Below are 22,633 nucleotides of genomic sequence, written 5' to 3' on the forward strand. Positions count from 1 at the left end.
TTCTGTGTTTTATTGGAATAAGTGCAACACCCTTATGGATAACTTGCTAATAGGGCATGGCAGCAAATGGGGGAAGGGGATACACTTTACCTTTACCATCTGATTTAGGTAAAGTGAACTCTGAAGTTTGACACGTTTTTCAAGCTTTCACCTGAGAATTTAATCTTGGAACAGGTTAAGGAAAAAATTCCCCAGGTCACCTTACACTGTATTGTCTAATGTCCTTTATAATTTTGGTCTCAAATGAGAAGTGTTATTTCAGACTGGAGGGTTTTTTTACACATCTCCCTCTTGGGATAGATGTACGAAGGCATTTAAGCACCTCTAGATGCAGAGAGGTGCCCAGTAGGATTTTCACTAGCACTTAAGTAGGCTGGGTGCCCAGCTCCTGTAGATTTCAGTACCTTTATAATCTGGCTTCTGTGTTGGTATTAAGTGATGTACTAAGCCCATTTAGGCTTATGCAGAGGAGCAGTTGTATTCTTCAGCTTCAGATTCTGCTTTGTCTTCTGCAGGCTCCTGCTTCTGGGTAGCTGTGTTGGACGGAAATGTGGTGGGAATCGTGGCTGCAAGAGGCAATGAGGAAGACAACACCATGGAGCTGCGCCGCATGTCTGTAGATATCAACTTCCGTGGTAAAGGGATTGCCAAGGCCCTGGGCCGCAAAGTGCTTGAGTTTGCCATGCTCAACAACTATTCCTCCATTGTACTGGGAACCACAGCTGTCAAGATGGCAGCCCACAAGCTGTATGAGTCCTTAGGGTTCAAACATGTGGGCGTCATCGAACACTACACCCTCCCTGGGATGACGCATTCCATACTCGAGAGAATGTTTTTCCAGCTTCGCTACCACCGCTACCGCCTGCAGCTGCGTGAAGAATAAAAACAAAAGCAAAAAAAAAATAATTTTTTTTCTGCCCCAACTCCCAAAAAATTGCCCTTTATTTTTTCACCTTTTTTATTTCAGTTTTGTTTGTTTTGTCCCTCATTTCATTTTTAATTTGCTTTGTACAAAATAAGGACCCTTCCTTGCATGCTGTAGGGTGGTGGCGCTGAGGCTGGAAGTACTGCTCTCCTAATGCATACAGTGTTAATGACCTGGCAGGTCAGAGTGGACCTACAGCCTGTTGTTCCAATCTTACCCAGGTACCTACATAAAGCACAGAAACTTACAAACGTAATAGTACCACTGGTCTGGTGTACATAGTATTTTTTTTCTTTTGCAAATGTAAGATAGTGTAGTGATGACATTCATAATACAGTAAGTGCAGAAATATTACTTGAATGCATTTCTCAGTATTTCGTGCACCAGTAACTAGAATATGCATTCATCTTGCTATAAATTACTGATTAATAGTTTTCAAAGAAAATGTGAAAAAACGCTTGCTACAATGCATGAAGAGGAAGTGTGTGCACGCACTCAAACACACAGCACTGCCATCAAGGCACTGGTGTTGCACTTTTTTTGGATGTGCCTCATTCTGCCAAATATCTGAAAGAACCTTGGTGCATCCAGTACCCATGACTTTTTCTCCATTCTCATTTTCCTTCCTAAGCCAGCAAACAGACTTGAACCATTTGAACTCTGAGCCCCATTGTAACATATTGTAAAGTAAGATCAAACCTAAATATCTCCTGCGCTGTTCTATATCCACGCATAACCTGCAGTCCTGGGCCAGACTTCCGCATGTGCATTGGAGTTTCTCTTTGCTGCCTTCTGGGTTTGTTATTTTTGTTTGTGGTTTTTTTTTTTTAATTTTTAAAAATTTTTATATTTGTTTTGGCTTTTGCTGAATGGTGTCATTGAAGCATAATGGAGGCTGCAGTTTCTATGGCAACACATTTGCACATTAATGTGAGCACCAAATCTAAACACTTCAGACAAGCAATGTGTGAGAGATAATTGCGTTTTGGGAGTGTGGGGGGGAGGAGGGAACCATACATATTATCTTAACCAGCTGCTGTTTAATAATTGTAGATGGCCTCACTGCAGCCTTCCATAAAAGGTAACTAACTGCTTTAATGATGTCAGATGTGTGAATTGTACAATGCAAAAAACAATGCAAAGCAGATTTGGCATGTGTCTGTACCTAATATGTATGTACAGTGCCTGCCAACAAAAGAATAACCAAGATTACAGCTTCTTCTAGCCTGAAATATGAATTTTTTATAACTTATTTAAACAAATAACAACTTTGCATGAATTATGTCTTGGGGAAAATCAGTAGGTTTTAATTTTTAAAATGTGGTATCAGAAATATTAAAAACATTTCTGGTTGCACTTAATTTGGGGTGGGTGGTGGGATTCATCTATCTTAAATTTAAAGGGAAATGCCCTTTAACTTAGTACCTGTTCTGTGGAATCTTGTGTGCGGGGTGGGGGACAGAAAACCATGATGAAATTGAGAAGGGACTGAACGTATATTACTAACACTTATAACTAGAGTAGAAGCACCTAGGTAGGAGAGTTTCGAGAGGAGGGAAGAAATGTATCTTTGTCAAATCAAATAGTGGAAACACATAAGAAGGGTACTAGACAGAAAGAGCAAATAGAAGGCTTAACTAGTAAGAAGTGGAACAGAACATCCATGGGAATGATATTGTGATGTGGAAACCAAAATGCTAGACTTTCACTTCCAGTCCAGGGTCTTTCCCACTCTGAGATTTATCAATGTGAAGGTAGGAATTGGGTCCAGACTTCATTAGTTCCTACTGGCCTGTTAGACAGGAGACCAAACTCAGTGTGTAGTTCCTGCTTACAGGGACAGGAGCATCTCCATGGGTGCTCCTTTCAATAAGGAGGAAACCTACACGTGCTTAACAAGTGCTAAGGAGAAAAAGCAGCTTTCACAGAAGAGAAATTGGAGCCAAATAAGAGTGTATGAGGTTAGTCTCCTGAGACCAGCCCTTTCATTCATTGTCTGCTCTTGCTTCTAGTTGACAGGGAGGGAGAACAGATTCTGGCCTCTATATGCAATGCCAGATCAAGAAGTGAGCGGTTGCAGGGGTGGGGTGGGAGGGTGTTGCAGTCACATCCACGTCAGAAGATTTTGTCCTATTGCTCTGGTGAGCAATTCACACTCTCAACCCTGGATTTATGCCTGTCTCAATCTATACCATACATAAAATGGCAGCATCCTAGGGTATATTGTCACAGTAATAAAGGGAGAAAGTAGATAATAGAGGGCACTATTTCAAGACCAAGAGCTTAATTTACAGGGTGTGGTTTTTGTTTTGCTTTGTTTTTGCAGGCTACTATATACTTTTAAAAGTTTTTCTATGTTGTACATTTCTCCTGAAGCGGAAGATAGGGGGGTTTGTATAGTGTACAGAAATTGGCATAATATTTTCTTGCTGCTTTCAGTGATTTATTAATCTGAGTAAAAATAGACCATTGTAAAGTGTTAGAAAAAGTGAAAGAAAAAAAGTTTGTGCCTTTTTTTAGTTTTAGTTTTTCTGTTGCTGTAGAGTCACTGCACTAAACCTTTCCAGACAATGAAAAGAATTAATCTCTTAACAAAGGGGGAAATACATAAATCTAATTGTTTTTTATTGGGGTGTTTAATTAAAAGAATGTTCTTGGTTTTTTGATACCTGTGCCTTTGTAATATGCCTCATTAGTATCTATGTGATAAGCCAAAACTGCTTCAAATATCCTAATCTCCCACAGAGACAGAAGCACAGTTAAGTCACCATCTTACAATAATAAATTTACTTTTTTTTTTAAATGTCTGACCATAACACCTTTAATTTGTATAAGCAAGACGCGCTTTTAAAAAATGCAACTTGGATGGTACTATGGGATCTCTGTACTTCTAAACACGAGGGCAAGGCACTGAAGTTGGAATGACAGGAATCAAGATGCTGCCTTTGAGAGATTTATTGTGCAAATTTATTTCTCTTCATGCCAATGTGACATCACCTCTGCTTTGTCACAGATGCATTTGGAATATTTCATTTGGTGGGAACACCAGGAGCCATCACAGTCTGTCCCGTCCTCTAGCTTTATCTGCACAGGAAAGGAGTTCTTGCTGAATGTCTTGCTATCATTTTGTGAACCATGGCATTGGAGTGATTGGTAGAACTACTTTCCTACACCCTGCCTGTGCTGGCATCTCTGAGAACTCTCCAGCTCCACCTCTAGTAGCAGGAGTGAGTGCTAGTGTAAGACAAGACTCAGGTATCCTTAGTGCTGTTTGCTAGATCTCCTTTGGGTCGGGTTAGACAACTCAGAGGTTAAAACCACCCGAACCGCCAGTGCAGTCTTAGGTATTGGACCTGTATTTCTGGGGGAAACCTTCCCCAAGCATGTTAAGCTGGGCCCATCTTTGGAGCCAGGAGCCAGATAATCCCCTCTATTTCCTGTAGAATCTATGTGAATTTCAGGCTAGTGGCTCCCAGTGCTTGCTTGTCCCCTCTCACAGGGCCCACTTCTGCAGTGCCTACCCAGGCAAATCTCCCAGTCTGCAGCAAGACCGCACGATTAAAGATGTGTGTTTGTTTTTATCTGCCCATAGTCTCAGATTTAATATATTGGCATCATAAGGTAGTTACATCCATTTTACTCATTGCAAGAACCCCAGAGCACATGGAATACAACATTTCTCACCCCCAAAACTCCTAGCATTGCATTATGTTTTAAAATGCAGCTTGCTCTGACGTGACTGCTGCTGTAATTTGTATTGCTGGACAGACTCCTTCATTCTGCTTGAACATCGCTTCTTCTTTCAGAGTGACAGTCCCTATTGTATTACACTGTGGGTTATGTGTGTGCACCTTGTGCCTGGAGCTGGAGAATTTGAAAGTAGTCTCCATTGGTCCACGTTCACCTTGGCTCATCTCGTGCCTCCAACCCAGAGGATAGAGGGCAGGGCAGACCAAACACCTCTCCAGTTCCTTCTCACTGCCTCATGGTCTGGATCTGAAGCTCTGTGGCTGTAGCTTCAGCTTTGGCCCTTAAGCTGGATTTAGTTTTGTAACTAGTTTAGCATTTTGTATCAATATCCCCCAGCATTCTTTCAGAGTTTCACTGGAAGCAGATGCTCCACTTACCTGTGGTGTTCCCTAAACCGCCCGCTTCCTCAGAGGAGCAGAGACTCCAGGCCCTTGCTGCTAGCCCCACCCCTATGCTGCTGCCCCACCTGTATTCCTGGCTCCCCTGGCAGCCCAGCTGAGCTGCATGTCAGGCTTCCATTCTCCTGGCCCCGCCCCCTGGCAGCCCAGCTGACCTACACGCCTGCTGCATTATGCCTGCCTGCCTTCCTCCCCCCCTCCCCCCCATGCAGGGCACCATGACTATCTGTTCCTGGAACATCCGTGGTCTGATGTTGCTGAATCAGAGAATCCAGTTCAGAGAGTTGAAACATGTATGATATCGCTTCAGGAAGTGCTCCACATTGGTAAAGCAGCCCTGTGGTGCTCCATTGACAGCACTACAAGACAGTATATCTAGTCCAGGGCTCTTCTGCTGATGCCTCCTTTGGAATGGCTGTCTTTCATTTAGCCCTAACATCTGCCTCCACACCCCTCTTTCTGCTGATACACTGCTTGTTGATCACCCACAGTGGAGTACAAGAGGGACCATCACACAAAGTTACTTACCTATAACTGGAGTATGTGGTCCTGATCTGTATTCCTCTTCCTGCTCTCCTACCACTCTGCTTCAGATCTTCCATGATCTGTGGTGAAGAAGGAACTTGAGAGGCAATTGGTCTGTCCTGCCTTTTATTCCCTTGGTTAGGGGTGTGAGATGTGTGTGTGTGTGGGTCAATAGACACTACTTTAAAATCCTCCAACTCCAGACACACTGTGCGCATGCATAACCCACAGTGGAATCCAGATCTCAAAGAAACACCAGTTACAGATAGATAACCTCCTATTACTGACTGATGTTGTTTGTAATCTCTGTGTACACACCTATGGCTGTACACCAGTATTAAAGTATGTGCAAAGAGCCTATACAAAGAAAAGACATGCATCCTGCCCTGGGAAACTTTCAATCCAAGTTTGCAATTGAAAGAACATTTAAGAAAATCTCTCCAAGGGGTTAATTCTAACCCTGTAGAGAGTTAATTTATGTACTAAATAAGAGACTACATTCATTTGCAATGTTAACCGTGTTTAGACACTTGTTGAAGTTCCCAGTTGATCAGCAAGCTCTCGGTGGGAGAAATGGGGCTTCCATTTTAATATTTCCATGCAAGCTCTCCAGACAGATGCACAGTGAGGTAGAACAATCACAGGTTCTCTCTCTCTCTCTCTCTTGTTCTAGGGATTGGCATTTGTACATTTTAGTAGAATTTACAGGAGGTAAAACAACCTGGATTTCAGCTGGAGAACACTTTTCAGTAATAATAGAACATAGTATCTTGCAACAGTGATGCCAATGCCTGCTTTTCCCATGTATGCTCTCTGCCCCGTTCCACACTGTTCGTGTCATGGCTGCAGCTTTCTAGTTAATTTTCATTTTTAGTGTGAGGATTATTTTGGGGTGATTAGTTTGGCTGCAGATTTCCTGCTTACTGCCTTGATTCTGTCATGACCTCACAATGTGTGTGGATTCCTGCAGGAGACCCAACTGGGGTTAGGGCCAGGGTCCTCTTGGTGTAACCTTCCTTGCAAGATCAGGGCCTAATATTTATATAGTCCTCTAAAAACTGTTAACACTAGACTCATTTTTCTCTTTAGTGCTTTACGTCATTAGCGCCTGTGCCCTCCTTGGGAGACACCTGGGCAGCTCTCCCTTAGGAGTGGCGTGTGCATACTTAGCTGAGGGGCAGAACTGGTCCCTTGGTGCCTGCTCTGAGCAGTGGCCTCTATGAATCATGTGTCCCACTGATATCTAACCCTGAGCAACAGGAATCTAGACCTCTGACTGCTCGGTACCATTCAATGATGTTAAATAGTTAAAGTGGAGTCTAATCTCCAGGCCCCCTCAACTGCTATTGCCACAAATTAATGCTCCCCCCCCCCCCCCAGGGAAATGGTTATCACCCGCAGGAGGTTTAGAAATGACCACTTTAATGTCTGCTTTGACTGGTGCTTCACAGTGCTTCTGGCCGTGGGAGCTTTCAGAATACTGCACTGAGAGGGAAGGCACAGGGCTTTCCTGTAGGTTGTTACTGCCACAGGGTATGTACAATATTATTTTTCAGTACCTCTTTAATGCTTCCTAGGCTCCCCTCGCCATGATTGTATTGCAGTCTCTATTAGCATGCAGAACGGTGGGTTCCACATGCTGTTTTTGTTTCTCTAGTGCATCCATGGAACAAAACTATTGGGTGCAACTTGAGAGAATGGAACTTAATCACACAAACAGTTCTTGGAATTGTTTGTGGAACTGCCTCCGTTGATTTTAAAATTGCTAATTAGTAGATACCCGCATCAGTTCATTATTTCGCCGATATGATTGTGTGTAACAGCCTGGCATTTAATGTAGTTAAAGCTTGTCAAAGGTTGAACGGGTTTTGATTAGTTGATTCTACAGTTGCAGGATGAAGCTTGGGTTTTTAAAAGCGCTTATTCGAAATGGGAAAAAGTATTTAACTAAAATGTAAAATACTGTACCAGTGTTCTCTGCATATGTGATCTTGAAATGTAACCACAGTGAATTATTGATTTGAATGGTCAGTGAATTATTGATTTAAAACTCCATTTGAAAGCAGAGTGAGTTCTGCTGTGCCAAGCAGTGTGACGTACACTTAACTCCAAACACAGCGTACAGGATAGCTTTCTAATGTAAAAATTGGTGCAATTGCCTTTAATGGAGCAAGTGAAATGAGTAACGCAGCCACATCCTGAAACCCAATCCTGCAGCCCTTACTCACGTCAGTGACAGAGCATGGACCCTGCAGATGACTGGAAGCCAGGAAAGCTGGGCTCTCTTCTCGCCTCTGCAAATGACCTGTTAGTGATGTTACCTCACCTCTGTGAATCATTTTCCTTATCTGTAAAATGAGGACAATGAGATTTTCTTTCCTTTGCAAAGCTCCTTGAGATCCCAGTGTTACTATTATTACTGACCTGTGTAAGAGATGCAGGGCTAGGCAGCGGCTGGCTGCTGTTTCTAAAGTGCACTCTTGTAGGGTGCAAACCCATGCATTGAGGAGCACGCTCAAGTCCCTGTCTTAAGTTGGACTAGAAAGTGCTCAGCATCTTGGAAAGTCAGGCCCCTAGACCTTTGTGCTCCCACTGCAGTGGGTGGCAGATATCCCACAGATTTCACTGGGAGCAGAATCAGGCCAACAGATGATAAAATCTTATCAGTGAAAGTCAGTTGCTTTGATGTTTACAGAAGGCTGTAACTGTCCTTCCTAATCGTGTTGAACCATATCAGTTCATGATCTGTATCGTCTGCCTTTTAATTTTTCAGAGTTTATAGTTGAGATACAGATGACTAGATAACTAATCCTTACCACAAGGTGTTTAGAATTACTAGACACACAAGGACAAGAGCCAGCTTCTGTTACCTTTAAATTAACAGTCTAACTTGAAATTGCTCTGAGCCTGCATTTCATTAGAGCCTGGTCTGATGCAATTGATATGCACCAAGTCTAATAAAGGATTTTAAATTCCAAGCCATCTGGAGTCCTGGTGTTGCATACGCTTTCCACATAAAGAAAAATGAATGGATGTGAAATTTATTAAATCCAGGTTGAAAATGTAAAAGGATCAATTTCCTTCTCAAGCCATACTGGCATCAAATCTTAATCAAGAAATCGCATACCCTTGTGTTTGTAACAAAAGGGATGTTGTATTTTACCCCTCTGCCACTAAAAGACTTACCTGAATTATTTTTCTAAACATCTTTGGCTGAAATTAAAATAAACTAGTATGCAATGTAAACAACTGAGAGTTTAGTTAAAATATACTGCTAACTTAAAACAATAAGCTAAAAGTCAACATTTGGAGTGTACAAATTACTGTTCAATGCTTTCTTTGTTTTACAACATGAATTTTTAAGAGAAAACAGTTTATTGTTAAAATTTAAAAAGTAAAAGATGGAAGTTAATGAAACCAACAGTGTAACAAATACAAAGTGCAGTTGTGAATTTCTTTAGAAGTAACATGTTTGAATATGAAATCAACAACTGCTGCATAAGCATAATGCATAAATCCTAATATTGTTTTCAGTTTCCTTGTTCCAAAGCTAAGTTTAGACATTTGCCGTGAATGTATAATTCTTTTCTCTTTTTTTTTTTTTTTTAAACAATTGAGTTTTTTAACAATTGAGTTTTAACAAAAGCATCCACTGCTTTTTGGGTTTTCTTATGGCTGCGCTGAACTATTATCTTTAAGCTGTTTGTGTGTTTGAGTTTAAGACTAAAATATTGAAACTAATGCAGTTAAGGTAAAATCACTTCTGTATAGTGTTAAACAGATTGTCGTACATATTTGCAAAAATGTCCATTCAGTAGCAACTGAAAAATCTGGAGCTAAACAATTAGCAGAACTGTTAGTGTCCAAGTGAGTGTTCAAGTGTAACACACTTTTCAAAGGAAACTCAGCTTCCCCTCAGTCTCCTGTTCTGAGTCTCTTCATAACACTACAAGATCAATATGAAATAAGTCTTGTTTTCTATGTTCAGCATAGTATGTACTGTACTTTGTAACGGGAAGTGGCTTCAAGTCCTTAAACAAGTATTCTCCTATGAACATACTTTAAAATAGCAATAATTACCACTGTAAAAAAATGAGTGTGTTTGCAAAGGGAGACGGGGGAGTAGTAATCAATAAAGACTTAAGAATGAACACACTGTGCTGCTACTGTAACTTGGGAGAAAAATTAAGTGCTATAATGGGCCATTGGTCTTTGAGACATGAGGTCAATTTGGAAATGAACTTGTTAATACATGATTGTTCAGGTTAAAGACAATAGAAACACCCCAAGTCTTTATACAATGCAGTATCTTCTTGGTAGACTCTTAAGAGTATTCCACCATTTCTAGCTGGTGAGAGTTGTCCTAGGTGAGAGCAATGCCAGATAGCATGGAGAAGCACACAAGTTCATTTCTGCAGTCTCCTGATCCAGAGTTACACTACAACTCTTGACTCAACAATAGCAGAAGATAGAACAAGGGAATATGCTTTTTTCTGTGGCAGCACACAAAAAGAATAACCAGTGCTATTGGTAAACGTTTGCATACTGTCCACGTGTATCAGTACAAACCAATTATTACCGCATGTGTCAAGAAATGTTACATATATGCAAAATACTCCTCAGTACATCTTTAGGCATTGGAATCCCATCTTATAAACTGCTCCTCAGTATGGTGATCTCAACTCAAGCTTCCATCTGCAGAGTACAGAAACGCTATATCCACTCAGCTCTGAAATGAAGGCAGTGTGTCTTTTGAGAAAAACCAAGGGAGGTATTGTAAATGAATGACTTGTAGGCAGTGCCGGATTAAGACATGCTGAGGCCCTAAGCTACGTCAAGTTTAAAAGGCCCTAGAGCATTACCAAAAAAATGAAATTTAGTAATTTTTTGGTATTTAGAGGCCCTTCATAATCTGAGGACCTAAGCTGCAGCTTACTTAGCTTGTGTGTAAATCCGGCACTGCTTGTAGGTACTTAAGTTCTGTTTCTGATGGCCGTTGTAACTGTGAAAATTAACCAGACCTGCTGTGATAAATTTGGATAAATAAGGTTTATTTGGTTAATTTTTTATAAGTTGAAAACTGAAAAGATGAAAGAGAATTGTAATATGAAAGCAACTGCTGTAAATAATGTATGAATGAATAAAATCTAAGACTTACATCAGTTTTTTTTCTAAACTGCATTGCAGTGACATTACTGACTTAAGTATATGAAGTTTCATACAATTCCTAAGATTTTTGTCAGTGGTGGAAATGCTACAGTAAAAATATTATTTCTCTTTCTTCACTGGTGAATAGGATATACATGTATCAGGCATGCCTCTTCTCCATTTTATCATCCCCGTGCACACAGGGTTCACCGACTAATCCCATCCTCATTATAAGAGTGTTCTTCTGAAGATATGTATTTAGTAAATCGCCATCACAAACTGGGCCTCATGTTCACACACATTAGCCTGCCAAGACTGACTATTGGCTTGGAATCGCATACTGTAATGAAGAAGCGTTCCTTCCTGACCTCCTTGCAGATGCCTGTGGAATCTGTTTGAATTTGTGATCACAGATGTAGCTGAGAGCAGTGCCTAATGGTCAAGGTGCAGGGCATGAGAGAGTTCCTGCTCTGAGGAATGTACAGGCAGTCCCCGGGTTACGTACAAGATAGGGACTGTAGGTTTGTTCTTAAGTTGAATTTGTATGTAAGTCGGAACTGGTACATATTGTAGGGGAAACTCTAGCCAAACATTTCTCCAGAGCTCAGTTTTATTCTCCCACACCTGACTTCCCTCAGTCCTTTATTCTCAAGCTGAGGAGTCTGCTGAGAAAAGCCGCTCCACGTCTCCCTGGTCTGCTGGGGGGGGGGGGGGTGGCGCTAGCTTCGCATCTCCCTAGTCTGCTCGGGGGAAGTAGCTAGTGCGGGGTTGCCTCACCCCGTTTGTAAGTAGGGATCTGATGTAAGTCGGATCCATGTAACCCGGGGACTGCCTGTACATTCTGAACAAAGGGCAGAGGAAAGAAGAGGGGTTGTCACAGTGAGTTTGCATCTCGGGATTGTGTTTGCATCCTCTACCCCTGATTCTCCTGTTTCCTTCAGAGTCTGTTCTTCCTTTTTTAAAATCTAGCTTAGCACAAACAACATACCCATTACAAATCTCCCCTCATATTTTTAGATGCAAACAGGTTGGTTAAAAAGCCATTTTTTTCCCCTGCCTTAGATACACTCACATGAAACCTCCCATCCCTATTATCTGAGGGCCGCAGTGCAAGCTGCAGTGGATTTCTCCTCGCATCCATCGCAGTAGGGGAGAGTGAATTGGGGGAAAACCCCATCTCTACCCCGCAGTCACATACAGAGCTTGATGCAGGTATAAATAAACTAAACGAAGCCCCATGGAGCTGATAGAAAACATTTTCTAAAAGCCATATTGCAGGGCCAGGAGAAACTCACCAGCACGCTGTCCTTTTGGTGGTGTTGGTTCAAGTGCCTTCTGCTGCTGGGGCACATTTCCATTGCACCAGGGAGCATGTCCTCCCAGCCGGCTTAATGGAGCTGAAACTGGCACTGTGGATGTTGTGGGGCTGGTGGAGGCTCAGGCTGGCTGCCCAAAGGGAGGCTGGGGTCTGAGCATGAGGGAATAGCCTAAGCTTCTGCTTTGGTATGGCAGGGTTTAGACTTCAGCACGCTAGCTCGAGGGTAAGGAGTGTGTTGGGGCTGGGGACAGGCTCTTAGTTGCCAAACCCAAAGAGGAAATGCCCACTGAATGGGTTAGTGTTACGTGCATTAGTGGCTCTGCGAGCATGTTAAAATGAGCCATCTATCCAAAAGAAATGCCTTCCCCCGCCCCCGCTGTGCCCAGATGAAATCCTTGTTTAAATGCTGCAGCTTAAATCACTGCATAGCTCAAGCAACTATGATGATTGGAGCCATGCAGTGAACTGCGTTGTGCATGTGATACAAAAAGCTAGCCCTTGGTCTGTGTCTATATTATACAGGTGTACAATCTCTTTTTTAGGGGGGGGAGGTTGGGGTGGAATCACACTGCTGTGTTCAAGGGCTGAGTGTTTTCATTTGGGGTTTAAACTCCCACTCCAAATTCCCACCCGGGACACTCATAGCTTTTGCCCGCCCAGCAAGACTTTTTTTTTTTTCTGCACTAGTGCTAAAAATGCCCCAAAACAAACCTAAAAGACCTTTGATTTAGTTGTGTTTGTGGGGGGCGGGGGTGGTAAATCAAGCTTTTTCAGTTTCTGGAGCAGTATCTTTCCTCTGCCATAGGCTGTAAAAATGCTTTGAAAAATGAAATGCAGTGGTTAACGTGTAACTGGGTGCTAAGCCTTTAAATGTAAAAAGCTATCCATTAGCTTAGGTTGGAGGTGGACAGGCAGGTTCTGGACAGTTGGAAAACTATCACAAAGCTTTAGCTAACCTTGAACACAAACGCATCAGAAACAGTTCATGGCCAAAATTTAAAAAAAAGTTCTAGTTTGTGAAAAGTGAAAGGCTGGCACCTGGTGGGATTGTGACCAAAACGTAAAATATACTGTTGAAATGGGGGGCAGGGGAGGGAAATCTCACTTTGTCTGAGCAGCTGTGATTTCGTGGTATAGGAAAGGACACTGTTTTCTCCAGCCCTATACTGAAATCCAACACTGCTGGGCCTTGGTTGCAGGTGAGTTCCCACTTGGGCCACAAAGTGTAGTTGTGATAATTAAAAGTTCATGCAGGGGGCATGTGCAGAGGTGGGTAAACATCCACATTTGTGAAGGCCTCTTGTGCTTCTTGCCTCAGCTCCCTTTGCTCGATTATAGCCAAAGTGGAGGGTTTTTAAAATCAGAATGTTGCACCTCCACAGTTTGCAGTTGCTCTTCTGAGGAGTGTGCCCCATGCTCAGTATTGCATGGGTAGGGCAGCGAGCCAGGCTAGAAAAATGATGCAAAAAAAAGTGGGGTGTGTGTTTATGCATGCACATGCGCAAATATGCCTGCTCGCTGCACTGCTAGAATGTCTCATTATGGTGCCATTTATTGGAGCCAATGTACAGCCTCTTGCTGCCATAATATCTAAACACATTTAACTGAGTCTCATAACCCCCTCCCCAGTGTGGTACAAGAGCACTACTATCCCCATTTTATAGGTGAGTTAAACAGGCTCATATCCTCTGTGTTAATTAGGCACCTAATGTCCATTGAAACTGACACTTTCCCAAGATTACTCAGGAAGTCTATGGAAGAATAGGGCATTGAAGCTGCATCTCATCAGTCTTACCTGACTGCCTTAACTACTGCACCAGCCTGTCTCGCTGAAACATAAATGGATCCTGTCAGTGGCCAGTGGAATCCTTGGCATGGTTGCAGCTGTGAGTTAAACTCAAAACTTCGGTCATCTGAAGAAGTGGGCTGTGCCCACGAAAGTCTGGTAGCACTTACAAAACATGAAGATGGCACTATGAGCTATTTGTTGTTTAAGTTTATCTCTGAGAATGGTTATGCAGCCAGTTACGCACCCACCTTATACTAGCCCATCTAAGTTGTATTTGCCTAGTTTATTGATAAGAACGTCATGCAAAACCTATCAAATGCTTTACTAAAGTGTAGGTATGCCACATGCACCACTTCTCCCTTATCCACAAGACTTGTTATCCTATCAAAGAAAGCTATCAGATTGGTTTGACATGATTCGTTCTTTACAAATCCATGCTGGCTATTACCTATCACTTTATTATCTTTCAGATGTTTGCAGATGAATTCCTTAATCACTTGCTTCATAATCTTCCCTGGCACAGAAAAATGACTGGTCTGTAGTTTCCTGGGTTGTCCTTACTTCCCTTTTTATAAATAGGCACTATATTTGCCCTTTTCCAGTCTTCTGGTATCGCTCCTGACTTCCATAAATTTTCAAAGATGATAGCTAAAAGGCTCAGATACCTCCTCTGTGACAACAAAGGCATTACACTGATCAGCCCTAAGCAGCAGGCCTCTCACTTGCTGGATTAGTTTGTTTATATTGATGTTAGGAAAAACTTCCTAACTGTCAGGGTAATTAAACACTGTAATAAATTGCCTTGGGAGATTGTGGAATCTCTCTCACTGGAGATATTTAAGAGCAGGATGGAGAGACTTCAGGGATGATCTAAACCAGTGGTCCCCAACAAGGTGCCCGTGGCCGCCATGGCGCCCACGGGGGCATTTGTGTGCGCCCACCAAGTGCTCGGGGCTGGCCTGGCCCTGGGCATGTGATGCAGGCATGGTGCCGGAGTCAGCCTCGGGCGCATGGCGCACGGTGAGCGCAGGCCCTGGGAGCGCTGCGAATTGGCCGCCCGTGCTCTGGGCACGTGGCGCATGGGGGAGCGCCGGCCCTGGGCGCGCGGTGCTTGGAGGGGACGCCAGCCCCGGGCGCGCGGCATTTGGGGGGGGCGTGCGGCACTTGGGGGAGCGCCGGCCCTGGGCGCGCAGCACTTGGGGGGGCACTGGTCCCGGGCACGTGGCACTTGGGGGGGGCGCCGGCCCTGGGCGCACGGTGAATTGGCCGCCCGCACTCCGGGCGCGCAGTGCTGGGGGGGGGGGACGCCGACCCTGGGCACACAGCGCTTGGGGGGGGGTGCCGGCCCCGGGTGCACGGCTTTGGGGTGCAAGTGTCCCCGCCCTCTGGTGCCCGGCAAGCAAACGGCCACGCCCCCTGGCGCCCGGCAGCCTCAAATGGTTGGGGACCACTGATCTAGACAGTGCTAGGTCCTGCTGTGAGGACAGGGACTGGACTTGATGATCTCCCGAGATCCTTTTCCAGTTCTAGTGTTCTATGATTCTGTGACCCGGAAGAGTGGGTGAGTAAAAAAGGGCACTAAAACTGGGTTGCGATACGCTTCTCAGAGCTCGTAAATATAACTGAAATGAAACTTTAGCAACAAACTGGCCTTTAGCTGCCCAGCAGCACCTTTTTCGCACCTGCATTATTAGTACTGGCAGGACTGACATGTTTCCGCATAAAGAACAAGCAATTGCATTTGCCTTGTTCCTGGCCATGGCTGCCAGGCACTTCCATTACAACAAATGCACAATCCAAGGACACTGTTTACAAACGGGCAGCTGCCAGACCCACCTTGGCCACTCAGTCCTGTGCACCAGTGTGCTGTGCCCCCCACCCAGCACCCTCCTGATTCTCCCCCCTCCGAACCTGCTGTCCAGTGTCTCTCCCTGCTAAGCCCAGGGTGAGGATTGCTCTGGCCCCGCAGGTACAAGGCAGTCATTCAGGTTGAAGTAGGCATGGGGCCAGGCTCCCTTGCCCAGTGGCTGAGCTCTCCAGGCCGCTCCACCCCTGCACTGGCTGAGGCCGGCCTGACTTCTGCACTGGTCCCAAGCAGTGGGCCTCAGGTGGGCAGGCAGGATCCCACAGGTGGCAGGCAACAGTGACCACTCAGAGCCAGAGCCATGCTGGAGAATGGGACAGTCTCAGGACACGTCTCTCACATGCTCGCCCGGCCTGGCCTGATGTTGGCTGTTGAGCCCTGTACAGGCGAGCAGGACCTGCTGGCTGGGAGCCACTCACAAAGCAAGGTTGGTGTATGAGGGGCCAGACCCAGCCGTCTGGAGGAGATAGATGGGCTCCTTCCCCGCGTGGGCCAAGCCCCATGGCATTATAAATCTGGTACAGAGCCCACCCATTCTTGTAGCTGGCCCAGGCCCCCTCCCCCGTCCAACCCCCTTCCTCCTGACCCTCACATGGAGCCAGTACCCCCCACACAGTGCAGGGCTGAGCCCCACCCCCCCTCAGGCCCTTTTTGGCAAAGTTGGCACTGTGTACAATTTGTTCTTGGCAATGGGATGCCTTGGCGAGTGCAAATGAGCCACATTGCCAGTTTTGCCAAAAAAGCTGGAACAGCCGGGACCAAAACAGGCCGTCGAGGTACCTTAGATCGGGGGCCCCAAACTTCAGTTGTGGCCCCTCCCACTGTCCCTTGTCTCCCCTGCCCTGGCTCTAAGACCAGAGCTGGGGGTCAGTCTGGAGGTGTCGCCAGGCGCAGCACCATGGCTGCGGTGGGGGGCGGGGGGATGTGGATAGGTATGGGGGTCAGCGCAGAGCGGAGATGGGTGATACTCCCTTTCCACCTCCCCCACTCCTCATGGAAGTCGATCTGGGGCCCCACAGGAAACCCTCAACATTCCTCCATGCGGCGCTCAGGGGAAAGGGGGAGGAATTGCACCTCACAATGGTAAGAGCCCCTGAGAGCACTGTGGGGTTCCCAGGCAGCCCTGGGTGGGTGACCAGGGCAGGCAGCGTGTCCAGGACGCCCCAGAGTGGCCTAGGCTGCTCATACAACTGCCTCAGCTTCTGGCCACGCTAGAAGATGGGGCTTTGGGGAGAGGGAGGCACAGGAGTGGGGCCCCATGGTGGGGGCACATTTCACATGCCTCTGTGCATGTGAGCAATGGCGGGGGAAGGGGGGGCTGCAGGGGAGGCCAAATGGTTTTTGTGCTTAGGGCCCAACACATTTTAATCTGCCTCCGTGCTGTGCTGGGTTTATAATGGTGTCAGCAGCTTCATGGCTGGGGTTGCGGGGGGCGGGGGGTGAATGCCACAGCTAGCTGCCCTCAGCCGAGCATGCAGAAACACGGAGCAGGCAGCAGCATGATGAGGCCTGTCCCCATACTCCTCTCGTACTATTTGACATAGCTGGGGAGGGGGGGAAATGGCAAGGGGCTCAGCAGTCCTGGGTCGGAGGTTTCTGGCCCAGAGTCCCCCAGCTCCAATGCACAGCTTGAGCAGTCAGCACCTCTTCCTGGGCGCTTGAGCCCCTGATGGGCCCATGTGACAGTGCGTCGGGGAGCTCCCCACCCTGTGCCTCTCAACGATCCAGCGCAGGAGCCAGGGCAGACAGCCTTAGGGCTCTTGGCGGGAAGGGGGTCACAGGCCCCTGAACCTTCCTGTACTGGACTTAGTCTGCGTCCCTCAGCCAAGACTTCCCCTCCTCCCAGCCACAGCTCACTCACTCCCCCAGGTAGCCAACCCCCCTCCTTTGGTCAAATGCCTTCCCTTGGCCAGGTGTGAAGGTGCTAGGCCACGGCCTACTTGCCTCCCCTCAGGGACCACTCCCCCGCTAGGCAGTGGCTACAGACACACACAGTCTCTGCAGACCAGCACGGGGCAGTAGGGGGTTACACACAGCCCAACACAGCAACCAGTGGTTGCAAAACCAGTGGATCCAGGGCCACAAGCGTGGATGCCCCTTCCCCCCAACCCCTGCCCACTATGTCACAGGCTGGTGCAGCACTAGTAAGAGGATGCTGTGCCCAGCTCCCAGCCTGTCTCCCATCTCACCCCCCCCCCACTCTTATTTGACCGGGGGGGGGGGGGGGCAAAGTTCACACTAATCGTTTCCATCCAGCTGCAGATTTTTTTTTCCAGCCATGTGTGGCATACAGTGTCATATGCACACTAACATGTGCACCACCTGTAGACACATAACACCTCACTGCGGGTGCTCAGCTAATCCGCTGGGCAGCATTTGGCTGTCTCCTGAGCGGCTGCACAAGTGCATAGCTTACAGGGAACACTGTGAGGGGGGAGGGGAGGCCTTAGACCATGCTGAGGTGGAGGCAGCACTGGCACCTAGCTGGCAGGCCTTCTCACCACCAGTGGGTGCTCCTTGCTTTGTGGAGCAGCTAGAGTCCCTGCGTCCCAAGTACCAACACTCCCAGGGGTGACCCAGCGCCGCCTGTCCCCCACCAGCACACCTGGCTCTCCATTGGAGGGGGGGAAATGGGACCTGGATCTCCCCCGGTACATCTTGCCCATCCCCACACCTGCAGCCTTGGGGGAGACCCAGCACCTCCTACCCCATCTTCCCACCTGCACCCCCAAAGGAGACTCAGCACCTTCAGCCCCATTCCTCCATCAGCATCCTAGGGACGCCTTATGCTTCTCCCCTCCCCTCTCCCCCGAGCCAAGCTGAAGCCACATGTGGCCTGTTGGGCTCCGTTGCATTTGGTTTTCTGCAATCACAAAGGAGGCAATCCTAAACAGCCGTTTCCTACCCCCTGCCGTGCCCTTTCTCTGCGTCCCCACTCCATCCCTCATGCACTCTTCCCCAACCTCCCGCCTGCATTTCCACCGGGCTGGGGCAGAGAGTTGTGGTGCAGGAGGAGGACTCCAGGCTAGGGAGTTGTGGTGCAGGAGGCAGGGTGCCGGAGGGGGTGCTCAGGGCTGAGGAGGGACTTGGGGCACTGGAAGGGGTTCAGCATGTGGACACTGGGCAATGCTCACCTCAAACAGCTCCCAGAAACAGCAGCACAACCCTGCAGCCCCTAGCTGGAGATGTGGTCAGGCAACCCTTAATCATAGACACTTCCCCCCCCCCACCGCTCCCATTGGCCGTGGTTTCTAACCAATGGGAGCTGCAGATCCTGCATTGAGACAGGAGAAGCACATGGCACCTCGCTTGCTGCAGAAAAGCGCTTTTTGCAGAAAAGCGTCCGTGCCAATCTAGACGCACTTTTCTGCAAAAAAGCCCCGATCGCCATTTTTGCTGTCTACATTGGCCCTTTTGCGCAAAAGGGACTTTTGCCCGAATGGGAGCAGCATAGTATTTCCGCAAGAAGCATTGATTTCTTACATGAGATCGCCAGTGCTCTTGCAGAAATTCAAGCGGCCAGTGTAGAGAGCTGGCAAGTTTTTCCGCAAAAGCAGCTGATTTTTCAGAAAAACTGGCTAGTCTAGGCACAGCCTCCATGTTTTATTTTGTATTTTATGTGCACTTGTTTGTATTCTGTGTGTACTGGGCTACTACAGCAGGTACGCTACTGGCAGCCACCTACATCTGTAAGTTCCATTTGTAAATATTGTAAATAAAACCTGTGCAGCTGTGTCAGACTATTCCTGTGGCAATCGCCTGTCTTTTACAGTCCTTTCTCATGAGGGCCCATGAATACCTTGCGAGTCAGCCCTGCCCAAAAAGGTTAAGAGGGCCCTAGCAATAAGGACACAGCAGTGTATTCAGCATGGAATTTTCCAAAAGGCTAAGCAAACCATGATGACCTATCACTGCGCCCATCGAAATCGCTGGTTAAACTCTCATTGACTTTAACAGGAGCAGGGGTAGGTCAACACCAAATGCTTCTGAGGCATGCATTAGTAGCTGTCTCTCCTCCTGCCCCTTCTGAGCTAATCCCTCCTCAGTTCCTGCTCTGCAGCCCCTGGCTAGAAATGGAGCTACTGGCAGTCTATCGGCAATCATTAACTTCTTTCACATTCCCAGTAGTTAGTTAGTGTCTGTAGTCTTAGCTGTAATCTCTCTTTTGATTTTCTTTACCCTGATGAAAAAACAACACAGAAAAGACTTTAGTTTCCCCCTTTTAGGGGCACCTAGTCCTTCAGTGGGTTATGCCTGGGTCACTGGGCTACAAGCAGTGCCTCTGCTGCAGAGGTCATGCCTGTGGCAGAGGAACGGTCACTGAATGCGCTGCCTTGAGGAAGGCCATATCCCACAGATGAGTGTGTCACGGCGTGTGGGGAAGTCACTAGACCCTGCATCCCATCTGCAGGTAGAGGTGACTCTCGCCAGCAAGCAGAACAGAAGGTTTATTTGCTGACGGGGACACAGCGTAGCACAGACATGTTAACATAGGCACCAGAAGCAGCCAGTCTCCATGGTCTTAACATGCAGGGAGGGGGCCCTGAGCACTGGCCCGGGGTCCCAGTCTCTCCAAGTTAGATTGCACTAACCCCCTAACTCAGCAGCCAGTCCCCCCCCGCAGGCAGCCCTGCCTCCTTTGTACTGCTTACAGGGCAAAAGGTATGACCTGACTGAATCCTCCACATAGCACGTACACAACAATAGCTCAGGCTGTCTTGTGAACTGAGCTAAGATGGGGCAGCCTCGAACGGCCTCCCCTCCATGAGAGTCACACCCACCGTTCCCATCCCCAGCCAAGCACAGATGCAGTGCCCAAGGAAACTGAGGCAGGCAGGCAGGCACACACACATACAGGATTACAACAGAACAGTACAGGAATCACATACAATATAACAAAGTAAACAGTGACTACAGTCCCCACGACATCACAGTGTGGTCTTTGCCAACAACTTAAACCCAGGTCTCGAAAGGACAAGAGGTTGAGACAGAGGATCATCTTCCCTTTAATCCTGTGCTGCGAATCACCTGGCAGACGTAAGTTGACCCACAGCCTTCAACATTTCAGGACTGTGGATCAAGGAACTCAATCACTGACGGCTTTCATCAATCAGTGAAAAAGAGTGCAGGAAGGCCCCAAAGCAATGTTCTTTCCAATCTTTTCCACCAATATGCAGAATAAATTTTGTTTTACGCACCAAGGCCTATATGAATGAGCACCACCTGGTGAACCAAACCTAGCTGTGGGTGCTCTGCTAATCAGCTGTGCAGCATTAGAATCTGTCTTGAGTGGCTGCACAAGTGCACAGCTTACAGGGCACACTGCCCCATATTGAGACTTGAGATGCCCAGAAAAGATCTCCAGCATCCTCAGGATCTTTGGTACCATCAACACTGAAACAATCCCAACCCAGTACCTCCGGCTCACAGCGATCAGGGTTGGCAGGTATCATTAGGACACCTATGGATTTGATGGGCACAGACACTGAGTCCATGATACTGACTACCACAGAAAGGAGTGAACGGCAAGATAGTTTTTCCTTCAGCACCATCATGGATGCCCCATCCAGCACTGGAGCAGTCAACGAGAAGTCCTGTGGCACCTTACAGCCTAACAGATTTATTGGAGCACAAGCTTTTGTGGGCAAAGACCCACTCTGTCAGATGCATTAAAAAAGGGATAGAGAATAAGACAGAAAATATCTTATTGCGTCTATATAAAACCATGGTATGCCCACATCTTGAAATCTGTGTATAGATATGGTCACCACATCTCAAAAAAGATATCTCGACAGTGGAAAAGGTTCAGAAAAGGGCAACAAAAATGACTAGAGGTTTGGAACGGGTGCCATTTGAAGAGATATTGGAAAGACTGGGACTTCTCAGCTTAGAAAAGAGAAGCCTATGGGGGAATATGATAGAGGTCTATAAAAGCATGACTGAAGTGGAAAAAGTGAATAAGGAAAAGTTATTTAATTGTTCCCATAATATGTGGAACAAGCAACCTGTGGAATTCCTTGACAGAGAATGTTGTGAAGACCAGGACTTTAACAGGGTTCAAAAAAGATCTAGATAGCCATTGATAAACCTAACCTCCATTAATTTATTAGCCAGGATGGGTAGGAATGGTGTCCCTAGTCTCTGTTTGTCAGAGGCTTGAAATAGATGACAGGAGAAGGATGATGTGATGATTACCTGTTCCATTCACTCCCTCTGGGGCATCTGGCATTGACCACTGTTAGAAGACAGAATACTGGACTAGATGGATCTTTGGTTTGACCCAGTATGGCCATTTTTATGTTCTAATTCAGAATGTCACAAATTTATTGATCAGCTTGCAGAGTCACAACATCTGTCATTGATGCAGCCAACACTGCTGTCCAGTACATCTTCCCAGCAGAGCTTATGTGATGTGTGTCATGTTTGGCCCTTTTAGGGGAACCCAATAGGTGTAATAGACTGTTAAAGACCTTCCCTTTGGTGGCACCAAAGTCTGCAGAGAAAACAGATGCCTTTATCCTAACTTTAAAAGTTCCAGAACCACTCTCCTCTCATTAGGGATATACATGCCTGGACAGGAAAGAAAATTTGAGCTGCAGCCCCCGCATAGAATATGTGCTTCTCAATACCTAGTCCAGTGCTTTTATGAACCTTAGGATGAAGAAATCTAGGTTCCCCAAGCATGAGCCATCAAACACAAAGCCTTCCATGTCATTCTCATACACCTCCAAGTACCAATTTTGATGTCCTGGTTAAGGTATCAAACAAACGCCTCCTCTTAACAGCTACAACTGATCAACCTATCCAACCCATTTGGCTGCCATTTTGCCACATTCTGTAGCACCCGAGAATGCATCACAGTGGGCTGATTGACGTAACTTATAGGAACACACATCTTGAAGACCCATCATTACTG

At 46.5% G+C, this 22,633-nt stretch overlaps 1 protein-coding gene across 2 annotated transcripts in view; it reads left to right on the plus strand.

Annotated features, from left to right (window-relative positions):
* The window catches only part of ASPNAT (aspartate N-acetyltransferase), a 54,704-nt gene extending 45,505 nt beyond the window's left edge, over positions 1-9,199 (plus strand). For both annotated transcript variants that reach the window (XM_006134724.5, XM_075930887.2), the window contains exon 3: positions 516-9,199. In XM_006134724.5, the coding sequence (XP_006134786.1) occupies positions 516-883 (368 nt within the window). In that variant the 3' untranslated portion in view covers positions 884-9,199. The remainder of the gene's footprint in view (positions 1-515) is intronic.
* Positions 9,200-22,633: the final 13,434 nt, after the last annotated feature.

This window comes from Pelodiscus sinensis, chromosome 4 (assembly GCF_052426305.1).
Source record: "Pelodiscus sinensis isolate ZL-2025 chromosome 4, ASM5242630v1, whole genome shotgun sequence".
Lineage (NCBI taxonomy): Eukaryota > Metazoa > Chordata > Testudines > Trionychidae > Pelodiscus > Pelodiscus sinensis.